At 35.3% G+C, this 25,919-nt stretch overlaps 4 protein-coding genes across 7 annotated transcripts; 2 read left to right on the top strand and 2 right to left on the bottom strand.

The window, feature by feature from the left end:
- Positions 46-4,477, bottom strand: LOC18602533 (plant UBX domain-containing protein 11). Of its 2 annotated transcripts, none has more exons than XM_018120232.1 (10): positions 4,388-4,477; positions 3,970-4,075; positions 3,747-3,799; positions 3,565-3,646; positions 2,917-2,982; positions 2,728-2,795; positions 2,385-2,597; positions 1,673-2,183; positions 1,220-1,489; positions 46-535 (listed from the first exon to the last, which is right to left on the bottom strand). In XM_018120232.1, exons 2-10 carry the CDS (start codon positions 4,073-4,075, stop codon positions 294-296), a joined length of 1,611 nt encoding a protein of 536 aa, XP_017975721.1. In that variant the 5' UTR covers positions 4,388-4,477; the 3' UTR covers positions 46-293. The 2 variants fall into 2 exon arrangements, with proteins under 2 accessions (XP_017975721.1, XP_007034040.2); XM_007033978.2 differs by having other exon boundaries at positions 3,970-4,080; positions 4,388-4,465.
- On the bottom strand, positions 4,894-10,074 carry LOC18602532 (pentatricopeptide repeat-containing protein At1g06710, mitochondrial). Of its 3 annotated transcripts, XM_018119434.1 has the most exons (6): positions 8,923-10,074; positions 7,034-8,826; positions 6,333-6,659; positions 6,049-6,130; positions 5,736-5,796; positions 4,894-5,502 (listed from the first exon to the last, which is right to left on the bottom strand). In XM_018119434.1, the coding sequence occupies exons 1-3, from the start codon at positions 9,965-9,967 to the stop codon at positions 6,615-6,617; spliced, it is 2,883 nt and encodes a 960-aa protein (XP_017974923.1). In that variant the 5' UTR covers positions 9,968-10,074; the 3' UTR covers positions 4,894-5,502; positions 5,736-5,796; positions 6,049-6,130; positions 6,333-6,614. The 3 variants fall into 3 exon arrangements, with proteins under 3 accessions (XP_017974923.1, XP_017974922.1, XP_007034037.2); XM_018119433.1 differs by having other exon boundaries at positions 7,034-10,074; XM_007033975.2 differs by lacking the exon at positions 5,736-5,796 and having other exon boundaries at positions 7,034-10,074.
- On the top strand, positions 10,356-16,296 carry LOC18602531 (probable methyltransferase PMT19). Its single transcript, XM_018119435.1, has 6 exons — positions 10,356-11,189; positions 12,706-12,916; positions 13,734-14,031; positions 14,496-14,885; positions 15,197-15,274; positions 15,903-16,296. The coding sequence occupies exons 1-6, from the start codon at positions 10,506-10,508 to the stop codon at positions 16,102-16,104; spliced, it is 1,863 nt and encodes a 620-aa protein (XP_017974924.1). The 5' UTR covers positions 10,356-10,505; the 3' UTR covers positions 16,105-16,296.
- On the top strand, positions 18,965-25,838 carry LOC18602530 (solute carrier family 35 member F1). Its single transcript, XM_018119437.1, has 11 exons — positions 18,965-19,443; positions 20,081-20,175; positions 20,435-20,492; positions 21,454-21,648; positions 21,964-22,040; positions 22,394-22,476; positions 22,769-22,820; positions 23,725-23,793; positions 24,589-24,675; positions 24,786-24,847; positions 25,183-25,838. Exons 1-11 carry the CDS (start codon positions 19,326-19,328, stop codon positions 25,430-25,432), a joined length of 1,146 nt encoding a protein of 381 aa, XP_017974926.1. The 5' UTR covers positions 18,965-19,325; the 3' UTR covers positions 25,433-25,838.

Raw genomic sequence — 25,919 nt, 5'->3', positions numbered from 1 at the left:
TCAACTGGCATCTTGATGTGGCATTAAGGAAAATATGCACAGGAATTAGCTGAAAAAGAACTGCCAAGTGTGAATTTATTATTGGATATACCTTCTGTATGAACTAGCAGAAAACCAGACATCAGATGGTGGATCCATGCACGATGAATCTGGAGTTATTCACATACAATCAAATTCTATTAAGGGATCATACTTGGCATCATAGATACATGTAATAAAGAGCACGAATCATGCTTTTGACCTTAATTTGAGGGAGGTGCTAAACCTTGCTAGAAAAACCTAGCTGACCCTGATTATTTGCCATCACTATTACCTCCATACTGGGTAGAATTTCCATTCCAGAAGGGATTTCTATCATTGAAACGGCCATCATCTTCATCATGTTTTAGTGTGTGAATATTGCTGCCATATCGGGAGGTTGTGGGTCGTCTGTTACTGCTGCCATCCCTAACGGTTGAAGTGCTTCCGTTTGGTGAGTAGGGTGAATAGGACCTAATTGTTCCAGCCAAGTTATTCTGCATTGTAGGATTTGGGCCTACAATTTCAACCAAGCCATAATGAATGAGAAGCCAAGACAATATTCCAGTAGGGCCATACTTGATTTAACAAATTTCAACATAACAATTTTCTTGCAAATAAGAAAAACAAAATGAATGATATGTATGCCACAAGAATTCACCCTGACCCTAAGAATTTCATACTGGATCACCCGATCCCAGTTTTGGAACATTCATGATCTGTAACAGATATACAATTACTCCAATCAAGACGCAAAAAAGAAGAATTGTACCTAGGAATGCTTGTGTTATAGAATTGGCTCACTAGCTTATCAAGACTACAACTAAATTTATCAAAATCCTAATTAATATAAAATTAAAAATGAATCCACTCAAAATAATGAAAGAGAGAAGTAACCCATTATAGCACCTACCTAATAGGTGGCATTCTATGTTCTAGTCCCTGTTCCATGAACCAAATAGGTCTATGTTCTAGATAAATTGCTTGTTCCTTCACCAGTGTATATATATACTTGTTCTCTCTCTCTCTCTCCATACACACATAAACAAGGTATGTGTGTGTGACTATGTATAATGCACACGTGCATAATTTGCTTAAATAAGTTTAGAAGATATAAAATGTGGTCATAGAATAACCATTTTAGACCAAGGTCTTAGGCCCACAGAATAAACAAATTGGCATCAACAGCTCAGAGACTCACTGTATTCCCAAATGCCACTTTGAGATTCCTGTTCAGTAGTTGATGAGCTGGCACCACCGCCAAGATAAGAAAAAGGATTTACATAGGACAAAAAGCTTTTGATGTATGCAAAATATCCCCCGTTGCTTCCTGTAGAGGCTTCAGTAGGTGTAGAATTTATTTGGTCAGCAGATGTTCTTTGCCCCTGGAAACCAGAGGTTCTCTGACGCGGAACCACTACTAATGCTTGTCTGTTGAGCAGACCCAAGTCCAATAAAGATTTACTCAAATCTGTGGACAAAGAGGAAAGCAATAGTGGTGAATGGCAGACATTTCAGATGTGACACTCCTTTATCAACCTACAGCACTTTCATAAACAAAACTGTAAAGACAGGGAACACTCCTAATATGGGAAGGCAATGCAATGTTAGAAGTTAACAACACTTCCTGCGAAGTCTAAAACATCTGCACTACCTTGATCACCAAATAACTTGCGAGGATAAGGAATGGCGAGATCATAAGAGCCCATGCCACTTGATTGGTTTCTATCCACATAGTCTTTAACCATTCTTAGAGTGTCTGCCACGGGAAACTTCTCTCGTAGGCTACTACCATCAGGTAATCGGATATTTAGATGAACATCAGTTGGTATATTCGCAGTTGAAGGTTTATCTGATCCACCATCTTCCTTGTCATTTATGCCTTTGTCCTTTTCATGTTGCACAGCTTCCTCTGCTTCTGCTGCACTCACTGGTGAACTTACACTTGCCTGATTATTGATGCCCTTTACTGGGATGAGACAACCATCTTCAGGAGGAGAGGATGTATTCTCAGATACAGAAACTGCTGGACCTACTGTGATAGAACTAGCCATTGTTCTGGTTGCTTCATTGGAAGCATCACCTTGTTCATCCACAACATTAGCTAAGTTGTCAGTGCTAAATGATTCCGAACTACCCTTGTCAACTGATTCAGCATTTTTCTCCTGCAATGTAATTAAAAAATAGCCTACATCAGGTAAAGTTTTTAAACTTCTAAAGTACTTGCCTTTTGACCTGGAGGTAACAAGCTCTTTGATTTGGCACCACAGCCTAGGTTCAAGTCCAAGTGCCCTCCCTCCCCCGACACTTCCATGGTCCAAAAAAATTTAGAAATACTTATCAAGGCAGCCAGCATTAAAATTTACCTTAACTGTGTTCTCACTAACAAAATTTTCCTCTATCACCCCAGAACTAACTGCAGATTTAGACCCCAAGGACCTCTCGTTCATTGTGCTTGATGGAACAGAATTACTTGAAGAACTTCCATGCTCAGACTGCCTAACAGTAGAAGCCCCAGAAGTAGATGTTTCATATTTCTTTGAAGCAAGGGCAGCAGTTAGGACTGTTACAGTTGTTTCCTGCAATTTCAACCAGACAAAAATAAGAATGTTAAGAAATCCAAAATCATAAACTGAATGTGGTAAACGAGCATCGGCCATGTCTTTACTAACTGGATAATAGTCCTAAATTCAAATATCACCAGCATACCTGGATATGAAGACTCAGCCATGCCTTCTCTAAACTGGATGCCAGAACTTCAGCACTGACAGACCCTTCTGGAAGAGTTCCACCAAAAGAAGAAAACTGACTATTTAGAACAACTTTCCGTACATATTACATGCTTTATCCGAAAAGAAGAAAAAGAAAAAAGTTTTAAGTAAGAAGAAATTCCAGTACCACTTTGCCAAGCTTGGACACCATTGTATCCAATAGCTGTTATGCAAGGGACAGATTTCTGCGGGTCTGTATTATGTTGATGCAAGGATTTGTTCTCTCGTTTGAAACTGATAACGAATACTAACAATGGTAAACAAGAAAAACCAACTCAAACAAGTGTAATCTAGCATGCACATTATAGTGGTCATTGAAATGGTACACATGGGAACTCAACCTCATATCATATAACAGCTACAGGTTCTATATACAATGGAATGAAGTATCATGGTTTCCCCCTTATTTTTTGGTGGGAGGCGAATGTGCTGTATTAGTAGGAAATGCTATGGAAAAGTGCAGTGACATAAAGTTTGGAAAGATAGAAAAATCAAAGGAAACACAGAAACTATTGTGCTGGGTAGGACAGTTAGAAAAATAAATCAAAAGGTGCAAAAATGCTTTCTTTCCCTTTTTCCACCAGCTACTTTTCATCTTCCAACTGTTCTTTTCTACCAAGAACAACCTAAGAGAGCCAACATGTTAACTATCAGAATTATTCCTTGGTGCCATAGTTCAAAAATCCCCTTAACATCTATATGGAAAGGCCAAAACTCCTAGAATGTAGATTTTAGAGTAACTATAAGAGAACAATATAATTTGTACTCAGGATACATATGGCAGAAAAATTTGCAGTGTCGGCGCTTCCTCCTTGGATATGCAATAGAATGCAATACTTTGACAATGACTCTTTCACCTGAATCAACCATGTTAAAATACAGGGAACAATATCAGAAGAACCAACTCTATTTGAGGTGAAAAAACTTTAAAATTAAAAGCATTAATAAAAGAAATACTTTTAGGTCAGTCCATGTTGAATCCTCCAGGTTTTTTGACTCAGCATCATCACCTGAAATTTTTTTTAATAACAAAATTATTAATCATAAACTATAAAACAATAAAACAACAAAATTAGTGTTTATCGGTCACGGTACCTAAATTAACACTTACTAAATAAAAAGCGCTTGCATTTACTAATATGGAAAAGAAAAAGGAGATCAAATGAAGAAGAAAACCTACCTGAAATGTAAACCACAAAAAGTTTCTTCTGGTTTTTAGCTTCAAGAATTGCTTCAGGAATTGAGCCTTTGTACGTAAGAGATGACAGACATTCAGACCTTTCCATCTGTTCTACACAATTAAATTTCAAAATTCAAAATTTCATTTAAATGTCTTTAATTTCAGCTTACTCATTCAATTATGCATTTTTATATGCACTTGTATATAAATATCACTCCAGATATATACTAAACAATCTATAATTCTAAAAACCCTAAAAAAGGAAAAACATCCGACTGTAAAAAACCCTCAATTAATTAAGAAGTTGGAAAAAATAGGGAAAAGAAAAATAATAAGAGGGTCAAGGTTTTTATTTGGGGAAGGAATCAAAGGATGAATTAAAAATAAAAGAAAAAAAGTGAAAAGAAAAAGGCCGTACCTTTGCTAGAAGAAATTGAATTCTGAAGAAATCTTTAGAACAGAGTAAGGAAGGACAAATGTGTAAAGAGAAGACTATAGAGTGCAACAGACTGCATACATAAAAGATGGCCACGTCATCATTTGTACGGCAAAATTTTATGTTAGTGTGTTTACTACGTAGAAATGTAATTACATTTAAGATGACGTATAGAAACTTATTTTCAAATAATACAAGAGCATAAAAATTTATGTGTCTGTGAAAGGATTTATATATATATTCAGTTAATTACGTAAATTCTGTTATATAATCTCATTCTAATTTTGGAGAAAAATTAATACTAGAAGTGACGATTTCTCTGTTTCTTTTGAATTTCTTTTCGCAATCCATACAAAAAAAATTCAACAATTTTCCTTCATTTGTAAATATTTAAACATATACATAAATAATACAAACAAACAAAAATATGTCCTGAAATTAATCTCATTTATGATTGATATGAAATTCGTAATATTCTAACTCGTTAATTTATGCAACTGTATTGATTTATAAAAGAGAAAAATTCTTCTTAATCTGAACCTTCTTCGACACTACAATATTTAAATCTCATCCCATTAATGGAAATCGGAAAAGATGATTAAAGAGGAGATACATGCATGAAGGTCTTCTCACTTCTTTCTTTTTGGAATGCAAGTAATTTTGGACTACTAGTGGAACTATGGAAGGGAACGTCTTCTGATTCTGAATTCAAACTCTAGACCTCCAAATTGATATCTCAAGTTCTAATTGCTTGGGCTGCTATGTTTATTGTGTGTTGCGGTTCAAATACTACTATACAACATGATTTGCCAACATAGGTGATTTACTCCAGATAATGCAAGGACACACGCTCTAAGCAGTGCACCCTGTTCCTGATCAAATGATAGGGGAAAAGCCTGTCCTCCAATCTTATACGTCCTCTGAATGTATTCTAGGCAATGCACTGTGTTCCTGAAGTACAATTGGTAGTTGACAAGGGCTGCTGACATGCTGCTCAAGATGAGTTGCTTTGCTGAATTAAAGCATGAAGAGAGATTATTCATGAGCGCAATGAAGAAGAATATGATGTTTGATGAGACACTTGAGCAGATCCCAGACTGCAAAGAAGGCAAACATTCGGAAATGTCATTCAACACACTTCAAATAAGCATTGCTGAGATTATTTAATGAAAAAATATAGCGTAAAAGATAATAAAAGTTACATACAACAACCGTCAGGTTAGCAATGGGCCAAAACTTTGGGAAAAGACATAGGATAAAGCCTATGTGGATTCACAAACTCTAAAGAACAGCAGCTCAAGATAGAAGCCTTAAAAGGTCCTTTACTTACAAATTCAAACAGCATGGAACAAATGCTTGAAATGAAAATGATCAGAAACGCTAGACAAGTCCTGTTGAAATGCAGTTGATATCAATAAGAAATATTATTGCCCATTCCATGAAACAATTTCAAAATTTTGCAAAATCAACAACCTATTTGAATGTGCAGTAGCAGAATGAAACATTAAACCCAAACCCAATCCTCAATGTGGTAAACTATGTCTTCAAGCATGGAAATCAGGATAGTGCATAGTGCATGCTCCATCTCTCACTTCACTTCTGTAAATGATGAAGAAAGAGCTAAAATGAGATTGAGTGCTCACCTTCTTGTGATGGAGTGATGAATAAAGAGTGTTGCAGCCAGAATCAGTTCTTTCAGACCAACAAGGATCAAATTCAACAAAGCTGCAGAATATACCATATTAGTATATATTAGCAGAAGGATATGAACAAACCTAAAAGTTGTGCAATAAAATAAGAAACACATAACAATGATTGATGATGTGTGTGCTAAGTCTTGGAGGCACTGCCCTGAATCACATTCAGTAAGTAACATGAAGAGTGTACAGTTCCATGTGATGCAAATAAGTACGCTATTATAACATACCGGCTATATTAGATTTAATAATCAAATCACAATATTTTGTTAAAGCTCAGCATGTGGGCAAGGCTTGCTTCTGCTTCAAAGTGACTTCAAACTGTGGACCGACGTCATTGTGAGACTGTAAACTCAGTTTGTTAAGCATTCCATTGTTGGCCTTGTCTTCTGCTTTTGTATGCATGCAAAACAAATCCTCAACCAATTAAGTCAACCTCAAAGCAGAACTTTGACCATCGCCATTAAAGTGATCAGATCAAGCAAACTGGAACACCAAATGTTCATAAAAGCCTAAGCAGCATCAGGTGTCTCTTTTTCTTGAAGCCATTGAATATCCTGCCCAAGTGACAGTTTTGAAATCATAGAGACCCAAGGAAAAAAAAAATAAAAAAACAATTGCAAAACAAAGAAAGAATGCCAGATTGCATACAATAATTGGACGAGCCTAAGTTCTCGAGTAGGGCCTATGAGAAATTTTCATGGAAAAACTTCCAAAGGCACAGGTATTATGATTGATTTTCTAGTATAACAAGTATTCTTACACAAAGAAAAAAGGGCTGGAAAGCGGAGCAAATTCTGCGTAAAATATTTCTGTAACTAAGTCTAGGATTATCTCACAAAAATGAAACTTAGCACTTCAGTGGCTGAAAAGTAATATTTGCCCTTATGACATTTTTAAAGTCAAAGAAAGAGGAGTTAAAGAGACAAACCATCTGGCATAAGCTATCTGAAAGCTGAAGTGCCTCTTCCCACTTGTTGACTGTGATGAGCCCCTTAATAAGGTGTATAAATGTGCTTAGCTCTGGAACTCCACCCATCCTTATCATGTCAGCATATAACTCAAAAGCCTTGTTAACCTTATGAGCAAGTGAAAGGCTCTCAATCAGGGCATCATATGTACTCTTGTATGCAGCAGAAATTGGTGAAAATGATGCAATCTCGTTATGAAGCTGTAAAGCCACCTCTAGCTTCCCAGCCTTTAAAAAATTATTGATAAGCACTCTATAAACAGGAATAACTGGCAAAGTTTCACTTTTACCAATCTCATCTAAGAGCCCAAGAGATGTTATGAACTCTCTGTTGAAACCTTCAATGACCTTAAGGTAGCCTGCCATATGCCTAGGCCAGTATGTCTGTTTCATCTCTTCCAAAAGTTCATAAGCCTTGTCCAATAGGCCGGCAGCACAACAATGGTTTATCAAAACACCATATGTGATGAAATTTGGAGCACAACCCTTGGAACCCATTTGCTCTAGAAGCTCAAGGCTTTTGTTGATTTTCCCTGCTTTGCCAAAGCCATCTATCATTGCAGTGTAAGTCACCACATTTGGATAGCACCCCTTTTCTTCCATCATCAACATAAGCTTATAGGCCTCATCTGTTTTATCAGCCTTACAGAGGCCATCAATCATTTCTGTATAAATAACAACATTAGGAGCACAAGAATTTTCGAGCATTTTGGACAAGACTTTTAAAGCTAGGTCCAGTCGTTTATCTTTAAACAACCTGTCAATCAATGAGCTGTATGTATAAATATTTGGACTATAACCATGCTCAGACATCTTGGAAAACACCTCTTGTGCTTCGTCTAACTTCCCTCCCTTGCAAAATCCATCTATAAGAGCATCATACACAACATGGTTCGGCTTACAACCAACAGTGGACATGGCTTCCAACAAGTCACGGGCCTCTTTGACCTTGTGAGCCTTGCACAAACCATCCACCAAAGCTCCATATGTAAAAACATTTGGCACTTTGGCATCACTATCAACCACTTTAAAATATAAATCTACATCTGGGATTTCCACATTAGTGTGCATTCTAGCATAAATTTGACAAGCTTTTTCAATCTGTCCAGCTTTACAATGACCATCTATCAGAGCTGTATATGTAACAACATTCGGAATGCAGCCCTGAGACAACATCATCTCAAAGAGTTCATCTGCCTTGGACACCTTCCTTGCTTTAAGGTAAGCATGTATTAGAGCAGTGTAAGTCACCACATTAGGGGCACAACCACCCCCTACCATCTCATCAAACCAATTACGAGCTTGTTCTATAAGACCAGCCTTACAAAAACTATCAATTAAAATCGTGTATGTATAGACATCAGGACCTACACCATTCTTTTTCATTTCTTCAAACAATAAAAATGCATTTTCTACTTTGGAGGCATTACACAGATGAGCAATCACTTTGGCGTATGTACTAGTATCAGGTATAAAACCTTTACTCATCATTTCATGGATAATTTTACATGCTTTCTCAAATTTCCCAATGCTACAAAGACACCTAGCCAAATTGCTAACATTGATCTTATTTAGTACAACTCCAGCAGCAAGCATTTCGCTATAAGCATTCTCGGCCAATTCTAGCACATCTGTGCTGGGTAACTCCTCATTGGCGCAAATGCCACCAATCAATATGTTATAAACCACATAGCCTGGTTGGCACCCACATTTGACCATTTTCTTTAGCAATTTATAGGCATAAGAAAAATCTCCTGATTTGCAATATGCATGAACAAGAGAATTAAATATGTTAGGACTTGGATAACAACCTTCTGTAATCATCATGTTAAGAATTCTCTTACACCTACCAAGCTGTCTCTTATTCAAACAGCCGCACAGCAAAACCTTGTATGTGACAACATTAGGAATGCAAGAATTGGCACGCATTCTATTCAAAAAGTCCATAGCTTCTTCAAAAAGTGAAGCTTCGCATAACCCAGATATCATCTTCGTATAAACAACAGTATCAGGCTTGAATTCTTCCTTCTCAATCAACCTAAGGGCCTCCCTCCATTGCCCCACTCTACAAAGGGAATAAGCATAACATGTTAGTGTATACCTGTCCATGCGGAACCCTGCATCCGACATCTCTCTATGAACCAAATGAGCCGTATCTAATCTATCAGCTTGCAAAAAAACTTGAATCAATGCACAGTAAGTAGCTCCAGATGGCTTGTAGCCAAAATCCTTAAGCCTACCTAATTCCTCTAATGCCACATTCCACAACCCATTTTTGCAATATTTTCGAATCAATAAATTAAGCAACCTTTTTAGCACTTCTGTATCTTCATTCCTAATTTCACACAAAAATTTCTCTGGAATACGATCACTATTACCGGATTCTAATAAATCAAGCAAAGAATTAAACACAGGGGCAGTATGACTATACCCAATTTGCCTCCCTGCCCATATAAAAAACTTAACACCCAATTCAGTTTTCAATTTAGCCAAGTTCAAAACTTCAACAACTAACTTTTCATTCAATTTTTCTCTAAATTGCTTAAGAAAAATCTGGGTTTTGTCCCCGAACTCTCCACTATCACTCAAAATGGCATTCGCAATTAAAACAGCATCGTTTGAGAATTTACCGACATTAAGTTTTTCTTGTGAAGGCCCTGAACCAGCCCCTATAAAGGCAAAGTCTTGGGCTGAAACGGGCTCCACCGGCGGATTGTTTTGTACCGAAAATGGGTCATCTGGGTCGATTAGGCCATCGAGATTGTCAGGGGAAGAGGAGGAAATGAATCGGGTGAGTGGGGAGAATAGGTTTTGGAGAGGGAGTTGGGGGTTCTGAGCGGAAAAAAGAAGTGATTTTGAGTAAGAAATAAGAGGGCTGAGCCATCTTTTTCTCATTAGCCTGTTTTTGGGTCTATCTGAACTTTAGAAATAGATGCTCTGGTGCAGGGTTTAAGATGGCGGTGAGTTTTAGGAAAATGTTTAACAGAAGGTCTTTTATTGTGTTTTTTCTTTTCTTTGTTTTCTAAATAGAATATAAATTACTATCATTCAAAAATTTGACTTTATATGAATTAATTTTAAAAAATCATATACTTCAACAAGAATAATTTAGTACTCACCCTACATGAAGATATTTTGAGGAAAGACAAAAAAAATTTTACCACATAGGGCGTGCAAGAAGTCAATACAAAAAACAAGCATATCAATGGCAGTATGCAACCCTTGAAACTTACATTGATCAAAAGAGAGTGGCATTATCATCAGTTCTCTTGTGGTCCCAAAGCGTCAGTTAATTGTGAGACATTTTCGATTGGTTGATCGTTTACCATCATTCTTGGACCTCTGTCCATCTGCCACATTAAAATATCAGCAGCTACAACTGGCCAAAACTAAGACTAAATCCTCTCTGCAGTCTCCACCAAAGCTGACCAAAATGGCAACGCCAATGCAGCCACAGCAGCAACAACAACGATCACTTGCTCCATCTCCAAATCCCTTCAAAAAACCTTTACTGAGGCTCCTTCTAATAACCATGTTCTGCTCACTTTCTTATATACTTGGCTCTTACAGCAACTCTTCCACCTTCACTCTCCCTCAAAAACAAGACCGTAAGTTACCTCATTGTTTACAGCTAAATTTCACTACCCACAACGTACTTTCACCTCCTCTTAACTTTGAACCACTCCACAAAATTCCCCTCCCTCAAGAACCTATCAAAAACTTGAGCTTTTGCTCTGCTAACTTCACCAACTACTTACCCTGCCATGACCCATATAGAGAAAGAAGGTTCAGTGTTTTTAGATTCTCTCACAGGGAAAGGCATTGCCCTGAAAGTGATGAGAAAGTTAGGTGCTTGATACCAAGGCCTAAAGGTTACAAAAAGCCATTTCCATGGCCTCAAAGTAGGGACTTTGCTTGGTTCAAGAATGTGCCTTTTAAGAGGCTGGCACAGTACAAGAAAGCACAGAATTGGGTTAGATTGGAAGGTGATAAGCTGGTGTTTCCAGGTGGTGGGACTTCTTTCCCAAAGGGAGTGAAGGGTTATATTGAGGAGATTAAGAAAGTTTTGCCGTTGAAATCTGGGAAGATCAGGACAGTTCTTGATGTTGGATGTGGGGTAATAGAAAAACTTTTTTCTTTCGATTTGTTTGTTTTTCATCTTATCTGATTGGTCTTTTATGTCTTAAATATAATACGTAGTAGTAGTTTAAACAGGAGAGTTAAGGAGTGAAAGATATTTTTAGTTTAACTGTTTGAAGTTCTACAAGATAAGCTTGTAATAACTGAAGAACGCAATATGGAATTTTCTTAATCATTCACATTTTTTTTCTCCAATTTTCTAAATTTGTTAGGCTTTATTGCATTGTGCCAAATCCAATATATCTTGAAAGGTTAGTGGTAGGAAATGTCTTTCTCCTTTTTTATCCCCATTTTACCTGTATTTTAGTTTCCTTCTGCTTTTATCCCGTGTCATTCTTTGTTGCATTGGTGTTGATTCTACAGGAAGTTGAGAATGTTTCCGTTTTCATTTGAATTCTAAAAGAAAACATGGTAACAAGATTGGTACTCTACTAAATGCGAGTCTTTATTGCTCTGGAAAGGGACAAAATGGGCATTCACAACTCTTCTTTTGCAAATGTTGTAGTATTGCTGTTGTGCTTTATTTCCGAAAACAGAAAAGGTTTAGGCACATCCTGTTGCTGAAATAAGGAGTACAAGGACAAATCTAGTTGTAGGGTATTGATTTATGCTGATTTGATTTATCCGTCTAGTTTCACGGTATAATGATCATCGAGGAAGTCATGAATGGTTTAATTTTTATCTACTGCTGCACAATGCCATAGTAATAACAGTGAAGAATATCCCAAGCCCTGGTGTGGGGAAGGTGTGAAAGAAAGTTCGAACAGAGAGTTTTCATTTGTTAACTTAAATGAGCAGTATCTGTTTCAGCCTGGGAACTAGCTGACATGCGAGGGTTGGGGGGAGCTACAATATGGTGGCTATGTGTGTATGATTGTTGATTCTCTTGGCATAGAGTGTCACACAGGGATCGATCGTGAAAATTGGATGATTGTAAAGTTAATTTTGCATCTTCCAAATTCTATTATTTAGAAATCATTTTTCCTTATTTTCGGTGTTTTCTACTAAAGTGTATGTCTATAAATAGGCATATAGACTTGAGAGTTTTAGTATGATTTCATCTTTCCCTGGTGTATATCAAAACCCCATTTCTGCACTTCTGTCCTGTGCCAGTTCTTGTTTACCCTTCTTTGTTAAATTCTCATTGTTCCTCACAATCCCCTTCCTCCCTTTTCCCCCTTTTCTCACTAAGTAGTCATGGTTTTCAAGTGTTGTTTTCATTAGCCTTTCTATCTCTATAAGTTTATCATCTTTCTTAATACAGTCAATTTGTTTAGTAGTTTACATTGTTCATGCTGGTGCCTATATAGATGCATTTTATAGATTTGATTCAATTCAAGAAGTTTTGAGAATTTCCCTGTTATTTCTCTAATTAAAAATGACTCAGAAGCAAAGGCTTTCTCAACCTAGGAATTATGCAGACATTCTATTATAGAAAATCGAATTGTAACTTTTGCATGGTGGAAAATCATAGGTCTTACTCTTCTTCTCAGGTTGCTAGTTTTGGAGCCTTTCTAATGGACTTCAATATATTGACACTGTCGATGGCACCAAGAGATGTACATGAAGCTCAAGTGCAGTTTGCCTTAGAAAGAGGAATTCCAGCCATGCTGGGTGTTCTAAGCACCAATCGGCTTCCATTCCCATCAAGATCTTTTGACATGGCTCACTGTTCCAGATGCCTGGTCCGATGGACTGAATATGGTAATCATGCATACATTTTGTGTCTGTGGGGGAAAGAAAATATTTTGATCTCCTAGGAGAAGCAAACGAGAATCCAATGCATAAGGGATAGTAGATTTGCAGTAGGGGCAATGGTGACAATGTGGTTCCCACAGTTCTACTAAGCCAAAACTCTCTACAATCTTCCTAGATATTAGACAAGAGGATCATATCACTAATCACAAAGTTAGTCCCATAACCTTGTAGCTAGTTTCTAATGACACACAGTTCATAATGGTAACCACTGGTGGTAAGTGCATGGCCTGTTCAGCAATCCAATTGTATAATTTTAGTGAACCAAAATAAGTGCATTTACATTTCTCTAATTTGGTTTTGTGTTTTCCACAAAGTTGCACTCCATCCATCTCATAATAGTCTCCTCTTTTTTATTCTGTTATGCTCAAAGAAGTTTTCCAGTTTCCACAATCAAAAATGGAAGGTTAACTTTTACTGCCCCAAAGAAGTTCACCTTTGCTTCAATATAATCTTCTATCAATTAAGGAAAAAATGAACCTGAAAACATTACTCCATCTATAGAACCAATTTATATTAGCATGCAAACATTTAAGATGCTTTCTTAATATATGAACTTTTTCAAAGCGGATACTTATCATGGGATGGAGAGTGAAACTGAACAGCTTAACATCTATACCTCATTGGATAAAAGTTCTAGATTCATCCCTACCAATGTATGCAGTGTCCAAACGCCCATGTTGTACATATGACTTTCTAAGATTCTGTCATCTTTCTGTTTTCTTTTCATAACCCTTTTTCTCTTATACAAAATCAAATTGATTAGACGGACTTTATCTGCTGGAGATTGACCGGGTTTTGCGTCCCGGTGGCTACTGGGTACTTTCTGGGCCACCTATAAATTGGAGGTTTAACTACAAAGGCTGGCAGAGGGAGCCTAAGGACTTGGAAAATGAGCAAATGAGGTTGGAAGATCTTGCTAGGAGACTGTGCTGGAAAAAGATTGCAGAGAGGGGACCATTTGCTGTGTGGCAAAAGCCTACTAATCATTTGCACTGCATCCAAAAGATTAAAACTTGGAAATCACCCCAATTTTGCACTACGCCTGACCCTGATGCTGGCTGGTGAGTTTTCTTCATCCCACTTTACAGTTAAACCTTAATTATTTGCAAGGACCATGACCTGGCTATTAGCAATTAACTTTTATAATATTCCTAGCCAGTGAACTTCCTAATAAGTTGAGCTATTAGAGTTCAAGCATGCAGTTTCATGTATATACGGAATCAACCAAAGATTATAGAAGTCAATATCAGCGGGAATCTATGACTAGTGATATCAACTGAAATTTCATTTCTTCTTTGCTTCTTGACATCCAATGCTGCATAACTTTCTGGCTTTTGCAACATCAGACAATTACATTTTCTCCAAATGAGGAATTCTATTGGGAATTTGGGATAATGGAATATGCAATATGCATCACTAATTGCTTTGTCCCCCTGCTTGGCTGTAGATAATTTTCTCTTCTAGTAGGAGTTCCAAAATAGCTGATGATCTTGCTTTGTATTTGTTCTTTCTGAGTGTACAACAGGTACAAACTGATGGATTTGTGCATTACCCCTCTTCCAAATGTGAAAGACACCCATGAAGTATCTGGAGGTGCTCTTGAAAATTGGCCTAAAAGATTGAATGCTGTTCCTCCTAGAGTTAAAAGTGGAGCTAAAGAAGGCATTTCAATTAAGTCATTCAATGAAGATAATCAGTTATGGAGAAGGAGAGTTTCCTATTATGGGGTTATACTCAAGACTCTTTCTGATGGTAAATACAGAAATATTATGGATATGAATGCTGGATTGGGTGGTTTTGCTACAGCAATGGATAAGTATCCAGTTTGGGTTATGAATGTAATTCCTTCTGATGCCAAAACAAACACCCTTGGTATTGTGTACGAACGTGGTCTCATTGGAACTTATATGAATTGGTAAGGCTCTCAGAAACTGCTTTTCCTTTCCATTTATTTCAGAACTCGTAAGATGTTCATTTCTGCTTACCTATTACATGACTTTGTAATTGTATAACGTGATAGATGTCTGATGATTAAAACTGTGATTCTGGCGTTTCTAATTATGCATGTGCTACCATTTAATCTCAATTGTTTGGATTCTCTATTTCTCTAATTATTACATAATTCCTGATATTTGCGGAGAAGGCTCAGTGCATATCTCTCCAGTCATGTTAATTCTTTTTCTTGTTGCAAAAATGCAAACTACAACTTCCATGGCTTGCTTGCAGGTGTGAAGCTTTCTCAACATACCCCCGCACATATGATCTGGTACATGCCCATGGTGTATTCAGTATGTATATGGACAAGTAAGACCTTTGCTCACTTGTTTTTTAGTTCTCCTTCTAAACAATAGAAGATAACATTATCAAGAAATCTCATATTCTGGTCTACAGTCCACCAATAGTGTTCTGCAATTAATTTTATACCTGGATGTATGCACCATCATTGTAGTTCCATATTGAAGCATATGTATTCAATTTGGATTATGGAGGCTAAATGCTGGACAAGAAAAGCACGATATGTCTCAATGCCTTTAAAACTTGTTTGGAAGAGAAATGCACAACATGGATGTCATGGGGTTATATGGGAAATTTTTGAATCCATTTCTATTGAAGTTCTAAGTTTGAAAACATGCCAGGAAGAAGCAGGAGCTAAGTACACCATTCCTGGAAAACCTTTGCATCTACACTTGATTTCTTAATTCTCATCGGTACCACTTTGCTGCGTTTTCTAGCCCAGCCTTCCATACATAGAAAGCCAACTATAATTTTAACCCCAGTTTCTTGGGTTTTATCTATTTGTTTCAATATTTCCTTCAACCATGAGTATGAGCACTTGAATGAACACTGAGGTAAGGCCAAAGAAATGAAAGCATAACAGAGGTAAGTGAAACATATCATCATTCTAACTTGAATTATATCATGTCATATGCAGGTGTGACTTCGTTGATATCCTCCTCGAAATTTATCGTATACTTAGGCCCCAAGGAGCTGTCATAATAAGAGATCATGTGGACGTTGTTATGAAACTAAAGGGCATTACAGATCAAATGAGATGGAATGGCCAGGTTTTACATACTGAGAATGGTCCTTTCCACGCTGAGAAGATACTATTAGTTGACAATTCTGAAGACTAAGTTATCCCCATCAATTTCCAGCTTGCACATACATGATTTTAGACTACTGTAAGTTTACTGATTACAAATTAGAAACTCTGTTCACCTCTCTATTGAATCAAACAATGTCTCAAGCCATGTGGTACCCCTCTTTTCTCCTTTTCTCCAGACCAAAGATAGTGTTAAATCTACAGTCTAGTAGTTGAGAACACAGAGATGACTTCTCAGGTCTGAAAAGGAAATTCCAATGAAGGCTGAACACTAAAAATTCCACTAACAAGTTGAAGCCATTTCATTTGATGACCTTTTGCTTTTGTGGAGGGTCAAACTCAAAGCATTAGAATCTGTCAAAACTTTAATCAACTGAAATTGAACAGAGCAATTTATATTCCAAAAGGAAGGCAAAAAGAGGCATCAAACTGTGGAAAGGGAAGCCCACATTCTATGGCCACCATAAGCCTTACCATTACACGGAGGTAAAGTCTATTGCTTCTTTTCTATCAAAATAAGATAATTTTATATATTTTAATCCAAAAGAAACGAGCGGCCAACGGCTCATATATTTTGTTGGTATTATATGATTTTCCTCCACATATATAATCAGAATTAACTTTTTTACTCTTTCTCAATATTTTAAAGTTTTACTTTTTAAATTAAGATATTAGATTTTAATTAAGGAATGCTGGTTTCGACCGGTTTGATTAAAGTTAAAATCGAATTACTAAAAATTAAATTACTTGAATTAATAATTTTCTTAACCAATAGTTGAATTGAATTTTTATACAATTGAATGTTGATCACAAAAATATTTTGATATTTCAAGTCGGTTGCATAATTTAATCAAATTAGGAAAAAAATAATCACATGTCTCGTAATTTTTTTGCATAATAATTATCAAAATAAAAAATATATAAATATTCGTGATTTTAATTAATAGTAAAAAAATCAATTGTTCACAAACGTCAAAATTATAATCCAACAATTACCGAGTAAGTAAAAAAACTACTATAAATCTAACATCAAACTAATTAAAAATTTAAAAGTATAAAGACACCTAACAAAGATTCAAGTATAAGAAATAAATATAAATTACATTCACAATACGTCAATAATTCCAACAAATTAGTAAACAGAAATGTTCCCTAATCCTAACTGATTTTGCTTTAGTCTCCATTTCAAGACTCATGCTCTCCATTCCCATTTATGATGCTTTGTGTTAAAACTGTAGATAATGCAGTTAAATCGAATTAAATGAAACAGATAAAGAAAAATTATATCAAAATTGGTCAAAATTATTTCAGTAACCGACCAATTTACTAAATTAATTCAGTACAGTCGATTAATTCAATTTTATCTAAATTATGCATACCCCTAAGTAAGTCACATTACGAACATAATGATAATAATAACGTTATACCTAAACATTGATTTAATAGTAAGTACTTATATTTTCGTATTTCGAATTAGATTTGAATCTTTTTTTTATCAATAATTAAAAAATAACAACATTGATATTTTTTAGTGTCGATGCAAGTTTAAACTTTACTTGTTGCCAACCTAAATGAAATAGGTTAAGATTTGATGAACTGAGAAGCTGTCTGGCCATATTTGAGATGACAATCTTGTTCTAAATGGTTGGTACTAAGAATTAGTAAGCATAATAATAATAATAATAATAATCTCTCATATCATATGCCACATGCCACACTTTTCCCATTTATTTATTGTTCATTTGTATGAGCTATAATTATTAATATTAATTTTTGGTTAACGAACTAACTCAAAATTATTTGACATCTTAAACTTTGGTAATTGCTACTACTATTTTCATATTCTATGAAAATATTGATAATGGGATTTAACTTTTTTATAAAGAAAAATTGGAAAAGAAATGGAATGTCAAGCTCAACAACCAACTCAGCAGGGAAAAGGGGAATTCCGTCTCTTTCATTTCAGGAATTTAGTGAAGCTTGCTTACACGCTTCCTTTATGAGTACGAACAGTAAGCGAATCCGTGGTCAAAAAGATTAGGAATAATAATTAATTGATTGGCCTTTTGGCGCAGCGGCAAACCCCTTTTCATCCACAGTAATACGCCACTCAAAATTTTTTCGTCAAGTATCTCAGATATCTTTATATTATAAACTTTTTATAAATTTAATTTTTTTTATTTCACAATTGATGGATTTAGTTTCCTTACCATCGAGTTTCTCGGTCTAATTTTGTTTAAATTGACTGTTAATAATATTGATGATGTTGATAATTAAAAAATTACTACATATTTGTTTAAAAATTATATTAATTAATTTTCATAAAATATATTTTAATATACACGTTTAATGTTATTAAACGATATATAATAAAATTTTTTTAATATAATTAAAATTTTTATTTATTGTGCTCGAAAATTTAATTTATTGATTGATTTATAATTTTCATATTTAAAAAAATAGTTGGAATCTTCATTCTCTTAATTCCAAAAAAATAATTGTTTACAAATTAGATAAATTTTATTAATTTTAATAATAAAAATATGTAAAATGAAAATAAAAAAAGTGTTTTTTTGTGTTTATATAGATAAAAATTACTACAATTCATAAAATCTCATTAATAGATGGGCATGGTGTCCTTCGCATCTCCTTGATAAATAAACTCAGGTAACTGTTTAATACTAATACAAATTATTCTAATAATTAAACAATAAGGTCTTAAAAATATACTTTGGACCGACATGCATGTCCTCAGTGGGAAATTTGTCAATTATTGTTGGTATTATCATAATCACGTTGCATCTGCCATTTAAACCGTCCCATCGAAATTGATGGACAACAAAAGAAAATGGCCAAACTCATCGGCTTGTGATATCCATTTTTTCTTCAACAGAAAAGATATATTTTTTTAATTCTTTCTTTGATTTTTTACTAACAATATTTAAGGGCTGGAGAGGAGATGGTTTTCGTCTTGAATTTGGCAACGCAACGGAGCCCTTTGGTTCATTGCTAGTTTTCACGTTGAATTGGAAAAAACTCTGCTTTTTTAACTGTCAAGCGTATCGCTTTTGAGTCATTTCACTACCTACACTGACGTACACCATTGGTATGTATTTGATATTTGGAAGCTTTTAAAGGAGTTTTTGCGAATGGGTCTTTGAGTATTTTGGTTTTCCTTAACTGGGTGGTGATTACTTTTTGGTATTGAGAATTGCGAGAGAGAGAGAGAGAGAGTTAAAAAGCGAAAAGAAAATGATGAGTGTTAAGCAGTTTTGGACAAAGAAGACGTTGGTTGGACTTGGGTTGGGGCAGTTTCTGTCTCTTCTGATCACTTCCACTGGCTTCTCTTCATCTGAACTCGCCAAAAAAGGTTTCTTTTTTTTTTGTTATTCTTTGTCTACACTTTTTTTGGTATTTTTCTTTTTTGTTTTGCCATTAATGGTCATATTGAAATGAACGCTTTAATGAAAAATTGGTAAAGGAGTGGCGAAAATATTTTATTCAATTAGTTTCATTTGATTTCTAGCTTTAACTCTTTATTTAATTTAATTGATTGCAGAGCTGTAATCTTCTATATGCGTTTCTTGTGATAATTGATTGCAAAGAATTGAGCTTTCTCTCAAAAAGACTTGTAGTTTGGAAAATTGTTGCCACCGCTTGTTCAAAATATTAGACTGTAAAAGGCTGAAATTTTTTGGTTGATTAACTATATTTCTCGGATTGTTTTCAATATTTACTTATGAGTTTTTTTCCTTGTTTTCACTCGTTGTCCATTAAAATTGAGATTCTGTCTTTTGATCACTGGTTCTTCTCTTGGTAAGGCTTGTTCTATGTTCCAGTAGATTTTCAAAGCTCAAAAGAAAAGTTAGAAAAAGAAAGAATAGTGCATTCATATGGTTTTTGAATTATGTAGCATCATTTGATTTTTCATTTTGAGATCATGTTCCATGTGTTTAGTGATCTCATGCCTTTGATAATTATTTTCTCTGTTTTATTGTATATCTTAGGAATCAATGCGCCAACATCTCAGTCGTTTCTAAATTATGTACTCTTGACTGTTGTGTATGGAAGTGTCATGCTTTACAGAAGGCAAGCACTTAAGGTATTTCTTTGCTTTGACATCTCTTCATCTCATACTTTGAGTGGATTTGGAATATGTGTAGGATTTGATTGCCCAGCCTCCTTTTCAAGGTAAATATTTTGTTATCAGGGATTATGGTTTGTGATGGTATATCATTGGGAGTAATGCACCCAAGCAATGCTTGTAGCCGTAGAGAGCATGTAAACAGAAACTTCTGTAAATTGGTTTTATTTTCATATTTGATGCCTTAAGTTTGACGGCTTTATTGGAATTTGTGCAGGCAAAATGGTATTATTATGTTGTTCTTGGATTGGTAGATGTAGAGGCCAATTATCTTGGTAAGTGCATCATGTTCTTCCGATGATCTTGGCTGATTTCATATTTAATGCAGCACATATTTTTCAGGTTTTTAATTATTTTTATTTTAGGCTACTTAAACTTATATTCTTGCTTAAAAAGTACTAAAAGACATGCAGGAAACTTTTGAGAAATTGCTGAGTTTGAGCTTATTCAATTGATACAGCACTCTTTAGCAGAAGCTTTCTTGCTTCTCTCCCTAGTTGGTTTTGCTTTGTAAAACCTTCTATAGTTAATCATGACAGAGACTCTTTTGATTCAACCAAGTTTGATTGCAGCTTCTATTCCCATATTTTATATTTTGTCAATCGGAGACAATTCCCATCAATATTCATTTTCATTCAGCTCTATGTCTCCTGGACTATAACCTCCCATGTGCTGGAGTATATTCTGGGAAGGTGATCAGAACTTTATTAATTCACCTTGATTAATAAACTAGAAATTTAGAAGGAACTATACATATTAAGGTAATGGATGAAAATTAAGCTGAGAATGAACGTTATTTCAGTAGCTTCATTGTGCCCATGGGGTATTTTTAAAAAGATTTAACTGTCTACATTTTATTTGCATTTATTTTTGCTATGAATGATTGAAAGAATGCGTAGCTAAACATGTGAAATCATGAGTTAGCATTTAAAAAAAAAATAAAAATTCAGTGCTTAAAATTGCTGCTGTTAAACTGGAGTTCAGTTCAGATTGCGAATAGTTTTCGTTCATGTACAACACAGTAACCTGAAATGTAATTTACTGATTCAGAATAGAAGCATATGACGTGTCTGCTCATTTGAAATGGTTGTCTTTTACCCTGTAGCCCTTTGTGTTGTCTGTATTTGTCAAGGAAAAATATCCATTTAGGTGTTTTTAGCATACATGTCACAAAATAGTTGTCTGAAAATCAATTTATCTTTACTGTTATTAATTGACTGTTCACTTCATGTGCAGTGGTGAAGGCCTATCAGTACACATCTATAACAAGTGTCATGCTGCTGGATTGTTGGTCTATCCCATCTGTCATGCTTCTTACCTTTCTTTTCTTGAAAACAAAGTACAGATTCAGAAAGATAGCTGGTGTGATTGTATGTGTTGCTGGGCTTGTCATGGTTGTTTTTTCTGATGTTCATGCAGGCGACCGATCAGGTAAAGTTTTGACATTTGCTGCATTTTTTGTGCATGGTCAATTCTTTTAATCTGCATGTTAGGGATGTAATTGTGGACCTGACCCTCCTATTGCTCCTTGTTTAATATTTTAACCTTTTGCTGATTTTTTTTAGTTATGAATTTTGTCTAATATTGAGGCACTGACATATGGCCAGCCTTTCCTGTATTTTTGTGGATTTTTTATTTTCACTTTAAACCACATGTTGTCACTATCGATTTTAGTTTTTTTTAAGGCATTAAGATGGGACAATACGGGGTGTATTCTGATCTAAGAACTGCTATTTTGGGTTCTAGGAGGCAGCAACCCTCGCAAAGGAGATTTATTCGTTATTGCTGGGGCAACTCTCTATGCCATCAGTAATGTCAGCGAGGTAATTAAGTTGCTTGTCAATCGTTCTTAGTATACTGGATATAGCCTGTCAAGAGCTTTGATCTCTCACTCTCCCTGCCAATAGTTGCCTGACATTTTCTTTTACCAATGAGGTTGAAGATGGATTTTCAAATGTGAAATAATTTTGTTTTATGGTTTGAAGAATGACCATTGTTTTGTAAATGAAGTTGCCTTAACGATCATTAAATAGTCTACTGGCTCTAACTTGTACAGGGCTCAAAGCATTGCATCAGTTTATCTTATGTTATTCTCTCCATGTGTGTGTGTGTATTGCAGTTGGTTATCTAGCATTCTCTGCCTCATTATTTGTTTTTATTTTTTATTTTTTTGCAGGAGTTTCTTGTGAAGAATGCTGATAGAGTTGAACTCATGTCATTTTTGGGTCTATTTGGTGCCATTATTAGTGCAATCCAAATGTATCCTTGATTTTTGAGTTTGATTGCTCTTAATATAATGATTCCTGACCATTATGGGTTTATATTTTGTTTTATGAAATTTACTGTCTATTTACTGTTTTCAAGGTTATGATTTCTCCTTAATATGCATTCCCATCTACATAATTTTAGACTAGTTATGACATCCTGTGATATTAATGCCTTTGAGATTTTGTTAAAGATATGAAAGCTCTACAATCCCAGTGATAGCTGGTTACATATTTCTTTACTGCATTTATTATTGTCAATCTGTAACCCTTAATGATGTCTATAGAAGCATAATTGAACGCAATGAACTCAAATCTATTCGCTGGACAGCTGGTGCTGTAAGTTCCTTCGAAACTTCCAATCTCCCCACCTTTTTCTCCCTGTGTGCAACCATAATGTTCTACAACTTTGCTTTAGAATATCTCATATGCATTTTGAATTCCCTGATACCTGATATAGGTTCCAATTTGCATGCTGGAATTGCTATCTGAATAAAAAAAGAGAAAAGAGAGATGCAACTGACCCCAGCTAAACCACAATAGTTAAAATAAGTTCATCTGACTACAAATGAGCAAAAAAAAAGTTCATTTGACTACAAGTTGTTGGCTTGATTAGGTCCAAACTAGTAAGAAGTCTTTGATTTTTTTTCTTGTGTCTGTTATGTCCTTTTTGCACCAGCAAATGGAACAATATAAACTGATTGCAATTTGATTAAAATCATCTAGGGAAACTTGTTTTTTTGCAATTCTTGATCCTACCTGAAAGAAAAGGCTAGAGAGCTTGATAGAAATAGTAAATGTGTTTTGGAGCCCTGGTGTATGAAGCAGAACCAGAAACTAATTGCCAAGGAGATCATGAAAAGCGAAATATGTGTTTTCATTTGAATGAATCAGAATCTGCCACTATTGATCTCTGTGGCATTTTCTGTTTAGAAGATGGTGAGGATAATTAAGCAAGAATGCAGGATCAAATAATGTGTTGTGAAGACTATATAACACTAGATATTTCAATTGATAAATTTATGGCATCCTGTATCATCTGATAGCAAAAGCTGTGTTCATTCTAACTGTTGTGCATGGGATGTTTGTAATTGATATATTGACACATATACACACTCTCCACATCTTATTTCTTAATAGGTACAACAATATCAGTAAACAGGTGGTTGTCCTATAATTTTTGTTGTGCATAGAAGCTCGAGTTTTTCTTAATGTACTTTAATCAGTCTTTTTGTTTTTTCAGGCATTTCCATTTTTTGGATTTTCGTTGGCTATGTTTCTGTTTTACTCATTTGTCCCGGTGTTACTTAAGGTATGAAGATGGCAATTTCAGATTTCATGTTTGATAATGTGTATCTTTTCATGCATGAGCATAAATATGCTCAACTAAGATGCGAAGAGCTAGAAACTGGAATGAGGACAGTTTGTAAACTGTGTTTGATTGAATTAGAGTCCATTAGTGTTTCTTTTCCTTATGTAAGAAAAGAAAAAAACAAAAAAAGGTAGCTTTTTGTTTATTTTTGTTCTTTAAAGTTTTAGCCCCTTGTCGACTTATTATTTTGGTTGCACCCTTTGCCTTTCAGTCATAGTCAATGCTTATCTTAAGTTTTCATTAGTTGAAACCACTCCAATTACTGTTTCTTCCTTTGGTATATTTTTTCTCCAGAGGTTTATAATTTGTATTGTTTTGTTATTTGGTATATAAAATTTATCTGACTGATTCAGATTAGGATATAAGTTTCATAAAGACATATTTTGGTGATATGAGTGCATAAAGACATAATGGTGATGTTTATGCGAATGCATGCATTCTCTTGTTATAGTTGTTAAATTCCACTCTTGCTGCATGAATCCATGATTTTAGGGTCCTAAAGTTTCTGAGCAATCCAACGAATATTTAGAATGTTTAAAAGTTGGACGGTATCCTTGATTCTGATTATCAAGTGGTAGAATGTTTATTATACTCTCTATTTTTTCAGGACGTAAAGGGTGCAAGGTATTTTTTTAGTCAGATTTTAGATTAATGAGATGAATTCTCCAGCACTGCTCTTACGTGAATCTAATATTTCTTGACAATTCCTTTGGATTTTGATTTTCTTTCTTGCAGATGAGTGGTTCCACAATGCTCAATCTCTCTCTGCTTACCTCAGACATGTGGGCTGTCTTAATCCGCATTTTTGCTTACCATGAGAAGGTTGGCAATCTAAATTATTATTATTTTTTATTTTTAAAATTGAGATTGAATTTTTAAGTTTAAATTTGATAGAATGGAACCAGTTTTCTGACAGCGGTCATTCTCTACAGGTTGATTGGATGTACTTTTTAGCATTTGTTGCCGTAGCTGTTGGGCTTATAATTTACTCTGGGTGAGTAATTTTGCAATTAAAATTCTCTATCTTCCAACTTTTGTAACAGACTAAAGGTGAATAGCTGTGGCTTTGCTCCTAACTTGCTCTTCAATTTTACTATGCTCACCAGTGAGCTTAGCTCCGTAAAGCTTGTGGATGGGAATTTGGTTCTGTTTTCTTGTATAATATGTTTTGAAATCATTGATCTCTCCATGTCTATGTCTAGTATGCTTTGTTGTCTACTTTTTGTAAATGGGCTCTTCCTTAGGAAGTTAGAAAAGCTGTTTTGGCATTTCACTGCATGAGAAAGTTGATGTATTTGTCTTGTATATTTCCGATTCCTCTTACCGTAGGGGTGACAAGGAAGAGGATCAACGCCGAGCTGACGTTGCTGATGAAGATGCTGAGAGAAGCAAACATTTTGATGAGGAGACTGGTTTCGACAACCTCAATCGAGGAACTATGGCTGGAAGCTCGAAAACAGGGGAGACTAGCAAGCATGATTGTACCACTAGCACCGGGGCCAGGGAAATCATTTCGAACAAAAATGTGGGAAAGATATACAAGGGAAGAAATCATGATATTACTGCTCCCTCGGAATAGAGAAACTATCTACTATAGGACATGTAAGAATGATCACGCTGATGACAAGGAAGCATCAATTTTGGACAGATTGTATTATCAAAAAGAAAAGAATGATGAATAGTTTGGGGGCCTTAGAGGAACTTGTAAATGAGTAAATGCTGTTTTCGTTTCATTTTATTGCTTTCACCCTTCTCATTCCTCTCACTTGGAGCACAAGCAATTGGTCAACAGCTACAATTCCAGAAGTTTCATGGTTTGAAAAACTCTGGGAGAGGCGTTTTCCTCATAGTTTTGAGGCAAAGGCAATCGTTGTTTAAACAATTGGAGGGAAAAGAGAGAAGAATAATTGTATTGCTACATCTGAGTAAATACCCTTTTGTTCAATGATAAAAGAGGACATATGCTTGAGGAAAGTTCTGAACTATGTAACATTTCTTTTAATTTTGATTCACTTTTTCATTTAAAAATTTCATTTTATCATGCTGGTTGCTGAGTGCAACTATAA

This window comes from Theobroma cacao, chromosome 4, assembly GCF_000208745.1.
Source record: "Theobroma cacao cultivar B97-61/B2 chromosome 4, Criollo_cocoa_genome_V2, whole genome shotgun sequence".
In the NCBI taxonomy this organism is placed as follows: Eukaryota; Viridiplantae; Streptophyta; class Magnoliopsida; order Malvales; family Malvaceae; genus Theobroma; species Theobroma cacao.
This window is presented reverse-complemented; position numbering and strand designations above follow the sequence as displayed.

Coding starts and splice junctions, on each gene's coding strand:
- LOC18602530 (XM_018119437.1), top strand. CDS start 19,326: ATGATGAGTGTTAAGCAGTTTTGGACAAAGAAGACGTTGGTTGGACTT. Junction 22,821..23,724: donor TTCGCTGGACAGCTGGTGCT/GTAAGTTCCTTC, acceptor TTGTTTTTTCAG/GCATTTCCATTTTTTGGATT. Junction 24,848..25,182: donor GGGCTTATAATTTACTCTGG/GTGAGTAATTTT, acceptor CTCTTACCGTAG/GGGTGACAAGGAAGAGGATC.
- LOC18602532 (XM_018119433.1), bottom strand. CDS start 9,967: ATGAGAAAAAGATGGCTCAGCCCTCTTATTTCTTACTCAAAATCACTT. Junction 6,660..7,033: donor CAGATAGCTTATGCCAGATG/GTTTGTCTCTTT, acceptor TCACTTGGGCAG/GATATTCAATGGCTTCAAGA.
- LOC18602531 (XM_018119435.1), top strand. CDS start 10,506: ATGGCAACGCCAATGCAGCCACAGCAGCAACAACAACGATCACTTGCT. Junction 11,190..12,705: donor TTCTTGATGTTGGATGTGGG/GTAATAGAAAAA, acceptor TCTTCTTCTCAG/GTTGCTAGTTTTGGAGCCTT. Junction 14,032..14,495: donor CCTGACCCTGATGCTGGCTG/GTGAGTTTTCTT, acceptor AGTGTACAACAG/GTACAAACTGATGGATTTGT.
- LOC18602533 (XM_018120232.1), bottom strand. CDS start 4,075: ATGGAAAGGTCTGAATGTCTGTCATCTCTTACGTACAAAGGCTCAATT. Junction 2,983..3,564: donor TGCAAATTTTTCTGCCATAT/GTATCCTGAGTA, acceptor AACATAATACAG/ACCCGCAGAAATCTGTCCCT. Junction 2,184..2,384: donor TTAGTGAGAACACAGTTAAG/GTAAATTTTAAT, acceptor ATTACATTGCAG/GAGAAAAATGCTGAATCAGT.